Source organism: Conger conger, chromosome 3 (genome assembly GCF_963514075.1).
Source record: "Conger conger chromosome 3, fConCon1.1, whole genome shotgun sequence".
In the NCBI taxonomy this organism is placed as follows: Eukaryota; Metazoa; Chordata; class Actinopteri; order Anguilliformes; family Congridae; genus Conger; species Conger conger.
The window spans coordinates 21009492-21028923 of record NC_083762.1 but is presented as its reverse complement, the minus strand read 5'-3'; the positions used below and the strand labels follow the sequence as shown (position 1 = coordinate 21028923).

Sequence of the window (19432 nt, the reverse complement as noted above, 5' to 3'; positions counted from 1 at the left end):
TCCTCATCCCCAGGATGGCTTTTTCATTGTCATTTCCAGTTGGATCTTCCCAATATACAGCAGGAGTGCCAAACTCACCAGAGCACTACTTCAGGGAGGTAGAATCCTAAGTGCCTAAGCTGTTTGTACTTACATGGCATGTTTTGGGTGGGTTGTTTGGTTTCATAGAGATTATCGTGCAAAGGGCAGCCGGAAAATCAAATGCATCTGAAGCAATAGAAAAGGCACACAAGCATCTGGCGAACACCTTTGTTTGGAGGAAATAACATTTGCTGCCCAAGATGAATATGAATCAAGTAATGATTTCTGCAGAAAGTTTTTACAGTTGAGAGAAAAATGCCGAGCAGTTAAACGCAGCACATTTATCGGGACAGTTTTACTGTTGTATACAGAATAGCAGTGAAGCAAACAGCTTTCTAATGTCACCACAATCGTCAGACCGTGGGTGAGATCACTGACACATGGAAATTAATGATTTCCTCTGTGATTAAGTATTAAGCACTTTCTCCCAAAATAAATGATGTAGTGGGAAGAAGTGAAGGTTATTGTTGTGCAAAACGTGTAAAAATGTATAACGCAATTTACTGTATAATGACACAACAGAAAGAGGGATCAGAGACTCATCATAAAATAATTTAAAATGAAAGTTCCCAACGAGACTGCATTATATGTAAGCTTTTTCCGTTAAAACATCTAGTCCTTAGGAAGTGTGACTGCACTGGGAGAAGTTCCATGGTAAAACTCCCCAGTCTGCAGGGTTGAGTGGCCAAGTCAGCTCAGATTGCAGGACTGAAAACAGCTGTCTAAGCCAACATTTCCCCTGATTAATGATTGCTTCCTGCAACGGCCTGATTCCACTAACCAAGTCTCAGACATGTCATTAATGTAGTACAAAAAAGTAAAAAGTCTGAACTACACAACAATTGCTTCTAGTAGTTGCAAGGAAAATAATCAAGTAATCAATGTTCACATTCTTGTAAATACAACACCATTTTGTATTCATTTTGAGGTAAATGTTATTCAAGCATCAAGCTTACAACTTAGTTCAAGTCAAACTACTGCAAATGTATGCAGCTACTAATCTTTTCAATATTTTCTCAGTTACTCTTTGAATAATGAATCATAGGAGGATAAAAAGCATTTTAAAAAGAAAAATACAGCTGTTCATTTCGACAGAATCAAGCCACAATTTAAACTTTTCCATAGTCAGTGTAGTACAAAAGCTTTTTTTTTTTTTTGTCTTTTCAAACAAAATTGTTGTGGCTTTCATTGCAGAAATGGAATCATTAAATTGAACCATTTTGGCAAATATGTGTTCTTGTTGTGCCCAATTGCCTTGATAAATAAGTAGATAGCCTTACCAGTTTGACCTGACCAGTGAGACAGCCCAACCAGCCTGGACAAGTCAGTGACATATTTCCCTTTTCAAAAGAAACGACTGTCTGTGATGAAGAGCTTGCATTCAGTAGACCAGGGATCCTGAAATGTGGCCCATAGGGCCAGTCATACTGTTGATTTTCATTCCTCCCCTCCATCAGGGACTGATTTAAACCAGGTGAGTATAATCATATTGCATGACATTATTGACCTATGGACTATCAGACAGAAGAGAAAACTGAACTCAGATCCCTGCAGCAGACATCATTTTCTGTTAAAATGTTCATGCACAGGCTACTTTTTGTGTTTTTTGGGGAAAATGTAGTTGTTGCAGTGCCCATTAGTTGGATGACCATTCCTGTTATTCTGACCAGAAGCACCTGAGCTGGATGAGTCTACAAAGTTTACAGTGAGCCAAGCCAAGAAAGGCATTTGCAGAGGTGGAAAATCGAGGTTTAGAAAGTAAAAGTCCTGCCCGGTATTTTTCTCCACCCACCTGGATTTGCTCATTCTTCAGCACATTTTTTCAGCCCAGAGGTTGAACTAATTACTGAAATCAGCTGGCTGAGTTCATGGGTGGAAGAAACACATGGCTGGACTTTTACTTTCTGACCCCTGAACTTTCCACCTCTCTTTTGCCGAAGAGAGGCTAGAGACTACTATGAACTTGGTCCCAATTTATTTATTTATTCATTCATTCATTCATTCATTCATTCATTCACTGTAATCACAGCCAGAAATATTCAGTCTTCTTTTAGTGGTAAATAAAGGTCTATACACGCTACCTGGCATTATTATGAGAAAGTAAAAAAACTAAACACATATGATGTTATTGATGAGGTTTGCTGTGAAATGGGAAATAAAAAAGAAATTGATCGGTCTCTTTTTGTCAGATGAAAATGTGATGTGATAACCCTAGTACATACATACATACAGTAGTTCTGTGGCTCTTTCTCCAAAGGGGAACAGATAGACTACTATTATTCATTTTATGTGGGACAGGGAAAGCAGGTGCTGAAGCCCCACATCTGGTGAAAGGGACTGGGGACCCCCATCTCTTCTTAATGCTTGGTTCTTCATGTACATACAGAGCACAAACAGTGACATATCTACACCAGACTGTGTTCACAACCAGTCCAATTCGCTTCAGAGCTATATTAGGTTATAACAGAACTTTGGAATGTTGACCAAATAAAAATGTTATTCTTGTAATCTTTTAGACTAAAATAACACAACAGAATCCAAGAATAATATCATACAACTAGTCAGGTTTCTTTAGCCTTAAATTAGACACAGCACTGATGCTTTGGAAAAACTTAAGTATATTTTGGAATAACTATTATGGTGTATATTTTGTTGTAATTACCAGGACTCTCCTGCAGGGATTGTTTAATAATAATCCATCCATCCATCCATTATCTGAACCCGCTTATCCTGAACAGGGTCGCAGGGGGGCTGGAGCCTATCCCAGCATACATTGGGCGAAAGGCAGGAATACACCCTGGACAGGTCGCCAGTCCATCGCAGGGCACACACACCATTCACTCACACACTCATACCTACGGGCAATTTAGACTCTCCAATCAGCCTAACGTGCATGTCTTTGGACTGTGGGAGGAAACCGGAGTACCCGGAGGAAACCCACGCAGACACGGGGAGAACATGCAAACTCCGCACAGAGAGGCCCCGGCCGACCGGGATTCGAACCCAGGACCTCCTTGCTGTGAGGCGGCAGTGCGCTACTCACTGCGCCGTCCGTGCCGTCGTTTAATAATAATGCAATTTTTTATTTCTTCATTTTCATTATTTCATAATGTAATTTTTCATTGCAAACGACGAATACAGCATCAGCAGAATTTCATAAAAGAGGGATTCAAGCTAATTTTTTTTTTCGAAAATGAAAAATTGTTTTATTGTTGTGTGTTTTCACATTATGAATAGCCAACTTATGTAAGATCCTTCTTATTGCTTTGTGTGTAATCATCTGTTGGTTGCCAGGGCAAACTAACAAAAAGCTTTGTTTCGCTGCACACATTTGCTGGATATGGTCATTTATACTGTGTAATACCTGTAACGTGTCTGTGCAACGCTTGGATTATTACAGAATCAGGAACACTGTGGAAATTACTTTCAGGAGTGCTACATTTTACATTTGGCTGCCATAATATCATATATTGCACCTGCTTTTGTTCACATAGAAATGACCCATACACTATAAGCAATATACTAAACACAAAAATGTAAAATGTCAGACTGTGTCTGCAAATGCAGCAGATTGGCAATTGAAATAGTCTCACCCAGGGAAGCTGGGAGGGTTTCTTTTGGCAGGAGTTCTTCTGTCTCTACAGTTCAATTTAAACTAATGGTGTGTTGTTCAAATGCAGCATGAGGCCATGTGAAATCCTTCCAAGTTTTATGACTCAATCTTAGTGGCTTGTTATTTCTATGGGCAGTAGAACAAGAAAAGCCAGAAAAGAAGAACTCGAATGTCTGTGCTGAACAAATGCCCTAAAGCCCTCGAATAATCACTACACCCTATGAGTTCAGAAATGTTCACTTCTGCAGTGGAAGAAGGATTTTTTGGCCCAGCTGAGGTAATGTTTTCTGCGTCAGAGCATTCAAAAATAATGCGATCACCATCATCTTATTCCTTCCTGTTCCCTTCCCCCCCTCAGCTTAACAAAATACGTAGCTACGAAAGAGAGTGAAATGGGCGTGCGCATGTTTACTTGTTCTTGCGCTTGGAGCATTTCCTGTAAAAGCAACAGTGGCTGGCAAACTACATATGATCACTGCACGGAGGCCTCCAGCTTGTTCCCAGAAATATACTGCTCACTATTTCCCACCCTCCAAATGCAGGCCTCCGTGTTCCCACAGTGCCAGAAACTGGGAAAAGAGGAAAAGACGAGTGGGGCGGGGGCTAGTGTGGTGTGACGACAATGTCTCACAACATGATAGATTGTGGCTTGTAGTAAGTCTATACTTAATGCGTGAAGCATTGCCATTTGGCCTTGTTGCGGTTAAACACCACCCACCCTTGCTTCTCAGTGGAATCATTGGAAGTAAAAACCCTCATTTGAATTGGGAAGGGGTAAGTCTCTGCATCCCACTGCCTTTCTCACAGCTCTTCCGTCCTCCTGCAGTGGAGTGGAACTGTAAACATCCTGAAGAGTCTTTGGCCCAGCCTGCACTTTCTTCAGAGGCCATTAGAGCTCCCATAAGGCCCTTTCCCATTCGTTACTCGATGACTCATATTTTGCCTGTTCGTTTTGGTGACGTCCCTCTCAATTTTTCACAGTATTCTCCAGAAAAAGATCCCATTTGTAATTCACAACTGTTTTGTAGTTTCCTTCAGGGTGGGATGCCTACAACTGTGCACAGCTATGAGTGCTCACTAGTTGGCTGAAAAGGTTTAATTTAATTTTGCGAGTGCACTGTCATTGTGTGATGTTAGTAGATACTAATTTAGATGGATAGAAATTTAGATAAGAGGTCCTATATCTTTACAGTCAATCTGAGTGCATTCATTGTGATAATATCTGCATTGATGAAAAAAGTGTGTAAGTGCTTTGCACTGGGCGCATACTTTCTAATAATTTCTCAGAACAACATAATTGTGACATTTGTTTACTTGCTTCCCCTTGCACTGTTATCATCTGCGCAGTTGAAAGTCACTCTGGAAGTTCTGCCTATCGGCTTATTTCCGTTGGCAGGAGTGAAGTATTGCGTGAGAAAGAGGAGTATTAGGAGCACTGAGGGTCAGTATGTGGCGTGCTTAATGTGGGGACCTAGAATGGTCTTTCTTCACGGCTTCCATTAAGGTCCTCTAACTAGTCAATCATATTGCCATACCTGGTCCCTCAGTTCTGGATCAAGTTTACCAGCATTAGAGTTATATTACTGGCAGCATGGTTTCTCATAAATGAAACCCAGGCTTAATGTAACTGCTTTGGTTATCCGTCCACAGTATGGATGGTATGGCATCCCTCCCTCACCATCTTCCTTACCATCTGTGGGGATAATACGTAGACACATCCTCTTCCAGTCCATTCCATATTCCCTTACAGTGCTAAGTGGTATGTTTTACCATTTACCTATTTTTTGGCACCCATTATCGGAATTGTGATGGTCAATTACCATGTGTGTCTTCTGAATCGATAGTTCTTCGGCTTTTATTTTCCCATGCGGATGGTTGACAATGGGTTTTCACATGCTTTTTAATACTCTAGTGAAACAGAAAGTGATGGAAAGACACAATATAGTTCCTTTAGACTGAGATAAAATAAATTAAATTATTACTAAAACTAAATTATTGTATTGGCAATTTCATTTTGTTTGATTTTATCTACAATATTTGTTAGGGGTGCCAGAAAAAGATTACTGAATAAAAAACATTTAAATTGCAGCTGTGGTCCATTTTTTGCCAAATATACTCCCAGTTATTCTGAGTATCTGTGTTACACTGCCCCCTGGATGTGAAAAGACATACTACAAAGTCTTTACCACTTGGAGTTGAGCTACATCCAGCTGTCAGGATACTGAGATGTCAAATTTTATATGTATTAGGTGTCTCTACGTATACTCCAAATCAAATTATGACGTCTTTCACATTCCAGATTTCAGTGATCCAAAAATGAGGTGTTAAATGCGTAACAAATGTCAGTGCTTTTGGGAATGGAATTGGCTGCATGTGCCAAGGTAATCTGTAAAAACAAAATCTCAAATTGCTTCTTGTACAACTTGTACAGCTCTTTGGTAGCTATTGTTGTGGATATGACCAAGACAGACATATGAAACAACCTAATATTTACATTTTATTTACATTTGTATTTTAGTTCAGAAACAACAATCAAACAAACAGTTTGATCAAATATATGTATTGAAGAAGTAGACCTAAAATATGCTCTTTGAAATCATTATAGTAATGGTTAAACAGTAATACAAACAAAATGATGGTCATAACAACTGCAAACCCATGATGATTATTTTAGCAGAAGAAGAATAAGTCCTTCATTAATGAGTACTGTTCTTTTAACATGAGCTGAATGTCTGGGGGAGTGAGGCACGGGTTGAATAAGATTCATATATTCTGATTATCATTTGCCAAGGGGGTGCAGTACATTGTACAATTACATGGCATCAAATTGTTTGATTATGCAATCTAATTTAGTTCAAAGGACTTTGTTATTAAGAACTACAATGCATCATTGTATCTTGTCAATGGGATTTAATTGAGGTAATCTATAAGCAACTCATTCTAGGTCAATTGTGATGTGATACAGTTGACACAGTGTGACTTTGAGGAGATTATGCCTGTCGCTAAGTACGCTTCTCACCTGGGCCTGCTTTCAAAGTACATCAATCCTTACCAGGGCTACTTATCTTGCAGTTCCTTTATTTATATTTCAATATGTGTGAACTTACGTAGTTTTAACCATCTGCAGAACATTTAATGTAACATTTACAGAATGCCTCTATGTTTGTTTATTACCAGCCAGCATATTGGGTGAAGTGTTATCGAGGGCAGTAACATCGATTGAAATGAGATTTAGCCTGCTTTACCAGCTACATCGCCCAGGGAAGTCGCATGCATCTCTTTCTGTCACGCATGGTAAGAAAATATTTTATAGCATATTTTATTGTGTGTAATGATTGTATGTAATATAAATTATCAATCAACACTGTATGAAGAAAGTTTGGTTTCAGCTACCTGCAGGACAATGTATACTTTGTTAAGTGTGAGCTCAGTAAATTTAGTTCTGGATTTGTAAATGGTATTGGAATGATTTAATTGGATACATTATGAGTTTACCATTGAGTTGTTGTAATGCAATCAAGTGTAAAGTTCATAACATTTCAACTAGGATTTAGATATCATTAGTATAAATATGTAAACATGTACTGTACATATCTTTCATTAGTTCCTTTTTCAATCATTTTGGATTTTTATGTAAAACACTTTACCAAAGATGCATTCAATTTGTTTGAAATTATGACTTGAACGCTACTTTACTGAGGTAATCCCTTTGAAATAGTGTTACACAGCTGCTAGTATATACGTACAGTATGTTTCCACAGTTGCCATAATGGACAATTTATGCATTCTTTATGATATTTTTTTTTACTGGATATTCCTAGTACTATAATGATTTAAATATATTCTGACTGGTGTGAGTGGTTCAGGCCATCATTGATTTCCAATATGTTTCCATGAAATATTTGTTTGATTACATAAATTTTGAACATAAAAAAAAGAATATTGTCCTAAAGGCCTTGAAACAGCATTACATGAGTTTTTTAAGCATCCTTATTATCGAACCACAGATGGTCATACATTGGAGTGCATGGTGAGACCCATATATCCACAGGCAGTGTCTTGGGGAAATGGTTTGGAAGAATGAAGGTGCTCCATGCCCTGGTAGTAATTTCCTCTCTTTCTGTTTCCCAGACAGTGGGAGCAGCTGGGGAAAGGGCTACGTCTGAGGTTCAGTGAATACAGCACCAGGCTGCTTGCGATGCTCCAGCAGCATTGTCCCTTCCACAGTTTACTGCAGGAATGGATGACAGGAAGACTGAGGACTCCTGACTGCAAGCAACCCAAAGCCCCCTTCTCTCCACATAGGGCCTTGCTGCTCTGGCTCCTTTTACCTGCTCTCTGCCTCCCCAGTAAGACCCAGGCCTCTCTATTCAGGGTGGGAGTGATAGGGCCATGGTCATGTGACCCCCTCTTTGCCAAGGCGTTGCCTAAAGCGGCAGCACAGCTGGCAGTGGAAAGGATTAACAAGGATGATTCTCTGCTGCTGGGTACCACATTTGACTATGTCATCCTGGAGGAGGACTGCCAGACGTCCAGGGCTCTGAGCGACTTCCTGCACTACGGCACACAGGCATCTGCCTTTGTGGGGCCTGTCAATCCTGGGTACTGTGATGCGGCCTGTCTGCTGGGCAAGAGCTGGAACAAGGCCGTTTTCTCCTGGGCCTGCGTTGGCCAAGAGCTGGATGTCAGGACTCACCCCACCATGGCCTGTACCACGCCCTCCCCCAGCTGGGTGCTGCTGCGCTTCATGCGCCACTTCCGCTGGGCACACGTGGGGATCATCTCGTCGGCGGAAGAGAGCTGGGTAGAAACAGCTGGCAAGGTGGCATATGACCTGCGCAGCTACGGATTCGCCGTGGGCATCGTAGCCACTGTCAGCAACGACCCTGCCAGCATGCGCCAGACCCTGGCTGAAGTCGAGAATATAGAACACCTCAGCAGTAAGTGCTGATTTTTGTTAAGACCATTTTCTCTGCCTTCTATAGCTTAAGGAAAACATGTTATTGCAGAGATTAGAAGAAATCTCATAGCGCAGTTAGTAAAATTCCTGACCTTTGGAGTAAGCAAAACATACATCATGTATAGCATTGGTAATCTTTGATCATTTGTATAAATTACATACTCCTTGAGCTCTAAGTGCCCTGCTGTCCAGGTGTGTTCTGAGGCTGTGCATTCTTCCCTTCCCTACAGTGGTCATCCTCTGCATGCACTCAGTGCTGATCGGTGGGAAAACGCAGAAGCTGCTCTTGGAGACGGCCCACGACATGCATATGACAGAGGGCTCGCTGGTGTTCCTGCCCTTCGACACGCTACAGTACAGCCTGCCCTATGACGACATCCGCTACCCAGCTCTGCGCAACAACAGCAAGCTGATCCGAGCCTACGATGCTGTGCTCACCATCACCATGGATGCCAAGGAGACATCCTTTTATGAGGCCTACCAGGAGGCCATTGACCGTGGGGAGGTACCCGCAGACATCAAACCCCAGCAGGTACGGTAACGTAGAGGCATGAGTGAGGCCAAGATCAGCATGCACTCAAAGCTCAAAGCTCAAAAGCTCAAAGCTCAAAGCCTGAGCCCACCAATCTGTTCCAACCACAGATTCCAGTTTATGCTTGGACATTGGTAATATCATTCAAGAAAAGCTCTGAAGAGCTGAAATGTGAAGAGCTGAAATGAAAGTAAAAAAACAAAACAAAGAGGAGGCACGGTCCAGTCTTCCATTCTTTCACAACTGTGTGATTCTTGTGTTCCAGGTGTCTCCTCTATTTGGAACAATCTACGACTCCATCCTGTTCCTAGCCACAGCAATGCAGCGTATGCAGGACTCGGGAGTGTGGTTGTCAGGGAGCAACCTGGCCCGGCACTCCCACAGCATGGCCTTCTACGGTTTCAACCAGGAAATCCTCACCAACATCACTGGTGCAAGCCTGGTAAACTTTGTGGTGCTGGACACTGACGGACGCTCCTGGGAGCTCTATCCCACTCACAGCATAGACCCGGGTACCGGACTGGTGAGATCCCTGGGCAGATTAATTCACTACCCACATGGGGTTTCCAAGGACTCCAGCTGCTGGTTCACACCTGGCATCATCTGCATCGGAGGTGAGACTAAGGCGGTTATGTATACTGCACAGTGTGCTGTACCCCCTTCAGATTATCAAAATCATACTTTTTCAGATAAATATGTTAAAAGTAGCTGTTGTCTATGGTTCAGTTGCTTCGCTGGTTGACACAACCACTTGTTGTCATTACCTCTCACACTCATGCAGTTCCTCATTAATATACTCAGGATCAAAACTAAAAGCACGATGACATTGTCCTCATCAATAGCATACATAGGCAGATTTTTATAGGATGGCCCATAGACATCTAAATAATTCATGTGTTGTAAATGTTGACATTTGTGGACCACATTGATGACTGACAAATTAATGACTTCCAGTAGCAGTAATCTTGGTAATTTGATTTGATTCTTGTTGTGTTTTTGTTGATTTCAGGTGTAGATCCATTCTCTGTGGTAACGATATTCTTGATCGTCTTCTCTATGTCTGCCTTTTTGCTGGGGCTGTCTTACTGCATAAGGTATAGAAACCTGCATGGCTGTGAATTTTGCTGTGAAATGGCTCTCATCTCAATGTGTATGCCTAGCATTGTATATTTGTTTACTATGGGATCTAATGTGGTGGAAAAATCCTTCATAGTAAGGTTGTGTACCAAAAGTATTAAAGACAGCTTTCCATCTCTTTTTCACTAAATCTCACAAAATATGTGTCATGGTATGGAAGGACAGAATCAATAGAAAGTATTGCTTTTTATCTCCACAAGTCTTCAATGCATACAGTCCCTGTATGTCAGTTCTGTGAAATTGTGTTGTCATTAGCTGCAGCTGAATTTAAGCTAATTTGGTTAATTGTTCTTACTCTCATTTAAGAAATTAAAAAGGCTCACAGAGCAGTTAGACACAAAAATCGGGCTGGTCCTTTCAATCTCACTCCATTAACTAGCACATGATTAGCCTGGGAAAGAGTACAGTTACCAGGGTAATGTTCAATCACACTATTTCCCTGGACATCGTTTTTCAGTAGGGTACGCACCTAGGGCAGGATTTATAAGGATTGGGATCCGGCCTCCAGAGAGAAAAGAGTACTGATGATTGCTGTCTTTTCAGCATCTCCAGACGACGAATAAATCAGATCAGGCTGGTCAGGGGTACCAACAGGATCATGCTAACCTTGGAGGATGTCACTTTTATCTACCGATCACTAAGCAACAAGGTCAGTTCTACCAGGGTTGCTGTAGAATATGCCAATGAGCCAGATCATGAGATTTGGGGAAAGCCATTCATGTCATATTGACTGGGCATTTCTAACCCAGATAAAATAAAAAGTCTTACAAGAAACAGCTGGTCTTTGTTTAAGTTTGCCTCTGGCATCCCTGTACACAGAAACCGAGTTTGGATGGCAGCAAGGCCAGTGAGGGGAGGAGAAGTTTTTCAGAAGCAGAACGCAGCCTTAAATCTCCCTTCTCTGCCTCTACTCTGTCTCCAGCCACACCTGAGAACTCTAACGTGGCCATCTATGAGGTGAGATCTAGGGTTTTTCTTAAAATATTATGAATTATGTCATTATCAGTTTATCCTAATATTGTTATATAACATATTTACACAGAATGTTAAATCAATGTGCAGTTCTCTGAAAAATGTAGTGGGCATCAGAACACCTGTGAAGGAAAAAGGTGCAAGAACTGCTGTTGGTTTAGTTACGTAGAAATGCACACACTCACGTGCACACACAGTCAACAAGTGAATGCTGTGATATTATTTTTCTTCTAGGGAGACTGGGTTTGGTTAAAAAAATTTCCAGATGGAAATTTCAAGACCATCACCCCAAAAACCAGTGATGTCTTCGAACTGGTAGGTTGCCTTCAATAGGTAATGTTAGCTGTCTGTGTATGTTTGTCCATTGTTCATGGCTCATGCTAAGCGTTGGCTATTTTAAAACTGGAAGCAATGCTACCTATCATTTGTGCTGCATTGCTTTTTTTTACCATACATTTTACAAAATGTTGCTGATAGTTATTCTAACCCATTGATTGTTTTATATTGTAAAGTACAGTGAAATATCTGCTTCAGTGTGACTCCCACCATTGCAGATGAAGGACATGAGACATGACAACATCAGCCCTTTCCTGGGGTTCTTCCATGACTGCAACATCTTCGCCATCGTCACAGAGTTCTGCTCCCGGGGCAGTATAGAGGACCTTCTGCGCAATGAGGACGTCAAACTGGACTGGATGTTCAAGTCCTCACTGCTGTTGGACCTCATCAAGGTGGCTGGAATGCTGGGGGTGAAGGGTCGAGGTGGAGCAATGCCAAGGGCACGGGAGCACTGTAGAGCATGAAGGATGGAGAGTGGATGAGAGAAGGGGAGGAGGGGTATGGAGGACAGAGGAGGGGTGTGTGGCTTGAGGAGGGTTTGGGACAGAGAAGGCCTGGAAATCCTGAATGATTATTTGGCAGTTATTGAAAAGATCAGAAAAATAAATAAACATCTCTAGCAAATCATGCCAATGGTTCAGATTTGATGAAATAGCAAACAATCAGGTATTGCATCATCCTTCACGGAAACTATTTGTAATGGAAATAAATATAATTCTAGAGTGTTCATGTCCCAGTCTCTACACATACCTTCAATTATTTATTTATTTATTTTTCATTTATTTATCAGGGACAATGCAGTTAACATTGTTACAGGCTAAAACCAAGCACTAGGTGTGCTACGTATAGGGTAGGTAGCCAAAGCTAATTTAATGTTTTGTTGTAAAACCCCCTGACTTTTACAGTATACTTTATGAGCACATGGGTGTTTATATGAACTGAATTCCTTCTTTTGTCATGTCTCCTGGGGTAAAGGGCATGAAGTACTTGCACTACAGAAACATGTGTCACGGAAGGCTCAAGTCACGCAACTGCGTGGTAGATGGTCGCTTCGTACTCAGAGTCACTGACTATGGCTACAACAAGGTTCTGGTGTCCCAGAGATTTCCCTATGTGGAGCCTCCCGCAGAGGGTGAGTTCACTCCTTTCGGTTCTTCTGATCACAACTCTGTCTGCCAGCCCCTTCATAATGTCCCGGCTAACAACCAATGTTCTCACCTAATTGCTATGGTATTATAAAATGTTACTGGAGCAGTGTCACACAATGAAGTGCGAATGTGATGTGATCTTGGTGCTACCCATTGAACTGTTCTAAATATTGATGTAACAACTGATATTTATGTCATATTTATGTAAATACTTCAGTGATAGTATAAAGTAACACTCATTTGTTGTTGGATAGCATGTTCAAACTTGTCTCCAGCAATTTACGTACAAGTACAATTGTGCTGTTATGCAGCATGAGCAAATTCTATCTGCATTTTATTTCTATAATTTAGTGTGTTTTTGTGTATATGTACTGTATGTGAAATGTGCATGTGTTTGTGTATGTTTGCATGAAACTAATGAATGTGATTCAAACTGATTGTGTACATGAGTATGTATCTGTGGGGAACTGTCCTTATCAGTGTTTATGATGTATGTGCGTGATTCATACTGTATGTGTGTGACTGTATGTGTGTATGTATATTTGCACTGCAGAGCTGCTGTGGACAGCCCCAGAGATCCTGCGTAGCTCCTGTCCAGGGCAGACCGGCTCCATGCCCGGCGATGTGTACAGTTTCTCCATCATTATGCAGGAGGTGGTGATGCGTGGGCCTCCCTTCTGCCTGGCCAAGCTGTCTGCTGAGGGTTGGTGTGGACATGCGGACATCTGTACCTGGACAGATTTGCAAACATAATTTCTGAGTCACCTTTTGACCTGACAAGCATTCAAGATGGCAAACATTCTTGGCGAACTATATTTGCAGCAAACTGAACAAAATGAACATTCCATTTAGTATTTAGTCAATACAAATGGATGTGGATCTAACAATGCCAGCTGCTGTAGCTGATTCATGGCTTATCTGTGATTTATTTTAAAGGTAAGAACAAATATTTAATTGATTAAAGTATATTATTACAGTCAAATAATTGTCCATATTTTTGTTATCTCTGTGTTTTCCACATTAGCAGCCATTTTTGTTTGCCACGGACTACTGTTAGCTAACGTTCGTGTTCGCAACCAGAAAAAAGTTTGAACGTTAGCTAAAGTTTGCCATGTTGAATGCACGTCAGTATGCATATAATTAAAACATTGTTTAAAAGGAATACTGGAAAAATTAACTGGAAAACTAATTTGTTTGTTTATGAGCAAAGAGCTGTTGAAGTATGCATGTCAGTAATCCAGCCAGATGTATGCTGTATAGCTACAGAAGCATTGTGTGCAATTGTGTTTAATTATTCATGTGAATAGTTAACAAGCAAATATATTTTGGTAGAATGCACAGTTTTGGCATTACTTGATGTGTTGGTTTAGTCGATTACTTTATAATGAGCGAACCAAGCAGCTTGTTTGTGCATGCCCCATTGCCTGGGTCTGTACCGTGATATTCTAGCACAGGGCCTGTCTTCTGTGCTATTCAGAGCTCCTCCTGAAGATAAAGAAGCCCCCTCCATTGTGTCGTCCGGTGGTTCCCCCTGACTATGCACCCCCGGAGTGCCTCCAGTTAATGAAGCTGTGCTGGAATGAACAGCCAGAGAGAAGGCCTACCTTCAATGACATCTTTGACCAGGTAATCCAACGGTCCCATCTCTCCCTGTGTTTTATATATTACAATATATTACCATTCCACTATGTTTTATAAAGGTGAAGTCCATATGATAATCTGAACCTGAGGGGGTAATGGCAATTAATGTAAAATAAATGTAGACCCTAGGTTTAACTGCCAAACCACTGAACTGCATTACCATCCTGCTCCTCGTTCCACAGACTAGGAAGTAACTGTTCCAGTTCTATAGTTCTGTGGTGGTTTAAACTCCTGCTAATTTGGTCGCAAGTGAACATTGTTACATTTTTGGGGGTCACTCTTCATACACAGCTGATATCTCACTGACTCTCTCCAGTTTAAAAACATCAACAAAGGGAAGAAGACGAATATCATCGACTCCATGCTACGCATGCTGGAGCAGTACTCCAGTAACCTGGAAGAGCTGATCCGGGAGAGGACCGAGGAGCTGGAGATAGAGAAACACAAGACAGAGAAGCTGCTCACCCAAATGCTGCCCCCGTGAGTCACAAAGACACTAACACGCTTATGCTCACGTACACACATAGTTACTCCTGCTTTGAAATGTACTCACATACAAACCCATACGCAGACAATCCATGTGTTTACACTTACTCACAAACAAACTCTCTTAGATAGATATAAGCAGTACAAATACTGTGATTTTATACAAACATAACCGCTACATAAACACTCAGGGATGCATTTGGAATGTGGGAACGATGAGTCCGCTCTTGTCTCAGGTCTGTCGCAGAGGCCCTGAAACTCGGCTGTACCGTGGAGCCAGAACATTTTGAAAATGTGACGCTGTATTTCAGCGACGTTGTGGGCTTCACCACAATCTCCGCCAACAGCGAGCCCATTGAGGTGGTGGACCTCCTCAATGACCTCTACACACTCTTTGATGCCATCATTGGGGACCATGATGTATATAAGGTAATGGAGGAGCAGGCTAAGGAGGAGGAGGACTCCTATCATTTAGGAATTAGAGATAACCTGGTGTATTAGTTAATTTCAAAAAACACTTTTGGACAAATATGAAATTAATATTTTGGTTGCAAAATGTTGGAATCTGTATCAGTATTAATTTCCTTCTTGTGACTGTATGAGTAGTGTGCTCAGACATTTGTTCTGTATGTGGCTGGCCCCTCCAAGGTGGAGACCATTGGGGACGCATATATGGTGGCTTCAGGGCTACCAGTTCCCAATGAGAACCGGCATGCAGCTGAGATTGCCAATATGGCTTTGGACATCCTGAGCGCCGTGGGCACATTCAAGATGAGGCACATGCCAGACGTGCCGGTTCGGATACGCATTGGCCTGCATTCCGGTGAGAAAAGCACAGCTCCTTCCCTGCTGGCAAATTGAAAAGATGTGCATTGTTCCTTTGGGTACAGTGTCTTCTACTTATACACACATGTGTACAGTGGTGGAAAATCCAGGTTCAGAAAGTAAAACTCCTCTCCAGACTTTTATTCCAATCACCTGGATTTGCTAATTAGTGTGATTCTTCAACCAGGAGGTAGAACTAATGAGTGAAATCAGCTAATTGATTTCATGGGTGAAAGAAACACGTGGCAGGACTGACCCGTGGACTTTCCACCTATGCATGTGTACAGTCAGGTCCATAAATATTGGGACATCGACACAATTTTCATCTTTTTGGCAAAGCCATCATTAGGCTGAAGCAAGCCATCATTAGGCTGAAAAATCAAAACAAACCCATCAGAGAGATAGCAAAAACATTAGGTGTGGCCAAATCAACTGCACCAGTGAGCTCAGCAACACTCCCCAGGAGGTAGGTGTATGTGTGTCAAAGTCAACAATCAAGAGAAGACTTCACCAGAGTGAATACAGAGGGTTCACCACAAGATGTAAACCATTGGTGAGCCTCAAAAACAGGAAGACCAGATTAGAGTTTGCCAAACAACATCTAAAAAAGCCTTTCCAGTTCTGGAACAATATCCTATGGACAGATGAGACAAAGATCAACTTGTACCAGAATGATGGGAAGAGAAGAGTATGGAGAAGGAAAGGAACTGCTCATGATCCAAAACAGGTAGTGTCATGGCGTGGGCATGTATGGCTGCCAATGGAACTGGTTCCCTTGTATTTATTGATGATGTGACCGCTGACAAAAGCAGCAGGATGAATTCTGACGTGTTTTGGGCAGTATTATCTGCTCATATTCAGCCAAATGCTTCAGAACTCATTGGACGGCGCTTCACAGTGCAGATGGACAATGACCTGAAGCATACTGCGAAAGCAACCAAAGAGTTTTTTAAGGCAAAGAAGTGGAATGTTATGCAATGGCCAAGTCAATCACCTGACCTGAATCTGATTGAACATGCATTTCACTTGCTGAAGACGAAACTGAAGGGAAAATGCCCCAAGAAGCAGGAACTGAAGACACTTTTGAATCCCAACATCTGATGATGTCTATGCGTTCCAGACATCAGGCTGTAATTGACTGCAAAGGATTTGCAACCAAGTATTAAAAAGTGAAAGTTCGATTTATGATTGTTAGGCATGTGTGAATATGTGTGTGACTGTGTGCATGGATGTGTGTGTTTTTTCAGGGCCCTGTGTGGCAGGCGTTGTGGGACTGACCATGCCTCGATATTGCCTGTTCGGGGATACAGTTATCACTGCTTCCCGGATGGAATCCACGGGGATGCGTGAGTTCTGCTCTCTCTTACAGGAAGGGTCACAACTAAAAATAGAAATCATAGTGCCTGAGTCTACAAACAGCAATGGAACAGTTGTTGCAGTGCAATACAATATTTGTGTTCAACATGGGATAGCCTTGGACTTTAAAACAAAGGAGAGCAGAACTGTCTACAACTGTGATGACAGGGCAGCAACCTCAGGGTCTCAGGGTTTCAAAAAGCGACAGTCAGAACATAAGTGAGAGTTGTGTGTAGACCCCTGGATGTTGAGAACATGACTTTGCTACATACTGTCCTATATGGCTTGCAGTACCTTAATTCTTTGTTCTAACAAAAGATTTGTTTACATGGGATACATACCATTTACACCGCATAAGTTTCTAATCAGTGTTTAATAATTTTTACTTTTCTTTATGTTTTTATTTTGGTGGGGTCCGGGGTTCTTCCTCTTAAGATGGAATGTTATATAGGGTACTTTCTTTTCCCATCCACCGCATGGGAAAATAATAATATCAATCGCAATTTTCATTACTCCTCAGGAACTCTTTGCACATTATTTCCTATGTTGAGTGGCAAAGTAATCTAATGAAATTGTTTGACTGTTTCGTAGCACAACGCATACAGGTGAGCTGCAGCACTGTGAAAATCCTACTGGAGCTGAAGGCGGGTTACCAAGTTCAGCTGAGAGCGAGGACAGAAATTAAGGTAAGCCAAAAGCTCCCCAGACACTTGCACACAAATTAAGAGTGCCATTGTAGGCACATCTTAGCATTATAAATCCAAATCCGACTGAGTACTGAGCATGAAGTGGCCCAACTGTCTGCACTGGCTTCTCAACAGAACAGCAACAAGCAAGAAATCCAGTCAAAGTGTGTGCAGGCTGTCACTGGTTGTATTTATGAGTTTTGGCAAGAGAGCTACAGTTGTCCTTGAAGTGACTGTACTGTATACAGCACAGGAAAAAAGCAAACAAACCTCCAATATCTCTACTTAATTAGCTCTACTTTTTTAAACTCAGAAATCTTCTTTTCTCAACCAAGTCATTATTTGATAATGTTTTTATTGTTTTCTTAAACACTTTTTGATAGCATGAAAAATACATCTTGTAAAATAATTAGTACTTGTTCTACATTCAAGATTCTATACTAACAACATGGTGGAGATGGGAAGTTCAGAAAGGCATTCTCACGGATCACTTCACCAAGAAACAGTCTGACAAGAGCAAGAATCTCAAATGAAAAAACTAGCTCCAGAATCACTTTTCTCTGTCCTGAGTTGCCACAGCACACTCCCCATTAGTAAGTGGCATTATGGACCTGGGTGTACTTTATTTCATGACTGTTATTAATATATTCCAAGGTCCTATCAGATCATCAACATGTCATACAGTGAAAACAATCATGGCTACCTCAGTATCAGAAATGAGCCCTTTCAAAGGAAACCTAACCTTGCATTCATCTTCTCCTCTCCACAGGGGAAAGACTTGGAGGAGACATACTGGCTAGTAGGCAGGACCGGCTTCACCAAGCCTTTGCCAGTGCCACCTGAGCTAAAGTCAGGGTAAGGAGGACCTTGCTGATGTGCAGTGTCGTACGTCAATGCACCGCTTAGCTACCATTGCTACCATTGCTACCATTTAATGTATTTTGCAGGCAAATGGCACAACGCTTACAGATGGAGGAAATAGCTGAGTCCAAGAGGCGGAAAGCAGAAAAACAACAACTTGCTAAGAAGAATAAGTGAGGTAATGTTATGAATGGAAAATGTATAACATTACTTGCTGTTCATTTTAATTTAAAGAAAAGTCCATCACTTTGAAGGCATTTTTAATGACCTCATACCTTACTTACTCATTTATTGTCTGCAGTAATTGTGTCCATATATTTCATATCCAAACATATAAGGGTGAGAAGTTATTGACTATTTTGCAACCTGTGTAATGTGCTTTATTAATGATGAAATCAAGTCCTGCATTTTTAAAATAATAAAAAAATATTTCCCCAAAAAAGAGATTTCACAATTATTGGCACCCCTGGTTTAATACTTTGTGTATGTGTAACCACTCCTAGCAAATATGTTTGTGTTTTACCATTCCTCCGTGTAGAACTTTTCAGATCATTTATGTCCTTGGGTTGGCACTTATGGACTGCCATCCAGTTTAGACCACATGTTTCCGATAGGATTTAAGTCTAGAGACTGAGCTGGTGATTGCAGAATGTCTTCACTTAATCATTTCTGTGTGGATTTTGATCCACTTCCTAGCAGAGACAAACAGATTTGTAGCCAAAATTTCCTGACCTCATCTGATCATAGCACTTCCTTCCAGTCATAATTCCAATAAGTTTTGTTTATTCTGCCCAG

General features: G+C 41.4%; 1 protein-coding gene across 1 annotated transcript; it reads left to right on the top strand.

Annotated features, from left to right (window-relative positions):
- The first annotated feature begins 6686 nt into the window (after nucleotides 1-6686).
- On the top strand, nucleotides 6687-18814 carry gc2 (guanylyl cyclase 2). Its single transcript, XM_061233899.1, has 19 exons — nucleotides 6687-6730; nucleotides 7826-8634; nucleotides 8885-9186; nucleotides 9452-9800; nucleotides 10196-10280; nucleotides 10876-10972; nucleotides 11143-11280; nucleotides 11530-11610; nucleotides 11850-12026; nucleotides 12610-12766; nucleotides 13336-13485; nucleotides 14260-14408; nucleotides 14740-14903; nucleotides 15146-15338; nucleotides 15558-15732; nucleotides 16982-17080; nucleotides 17682-17776; nucleotides 18546-18631; nucleotides 18724-18814. The coding sequence occupies exons 1-19, from the start codon at nucleotides 6687-6689 to the stop codon at nucleotides 18812-18814; spliced, it is 3441 nt and encodes a 1146-aa protein (XP_061089883.1).
- Nucleotides 18815-19432: the final 618 nt, after the last annotated feature.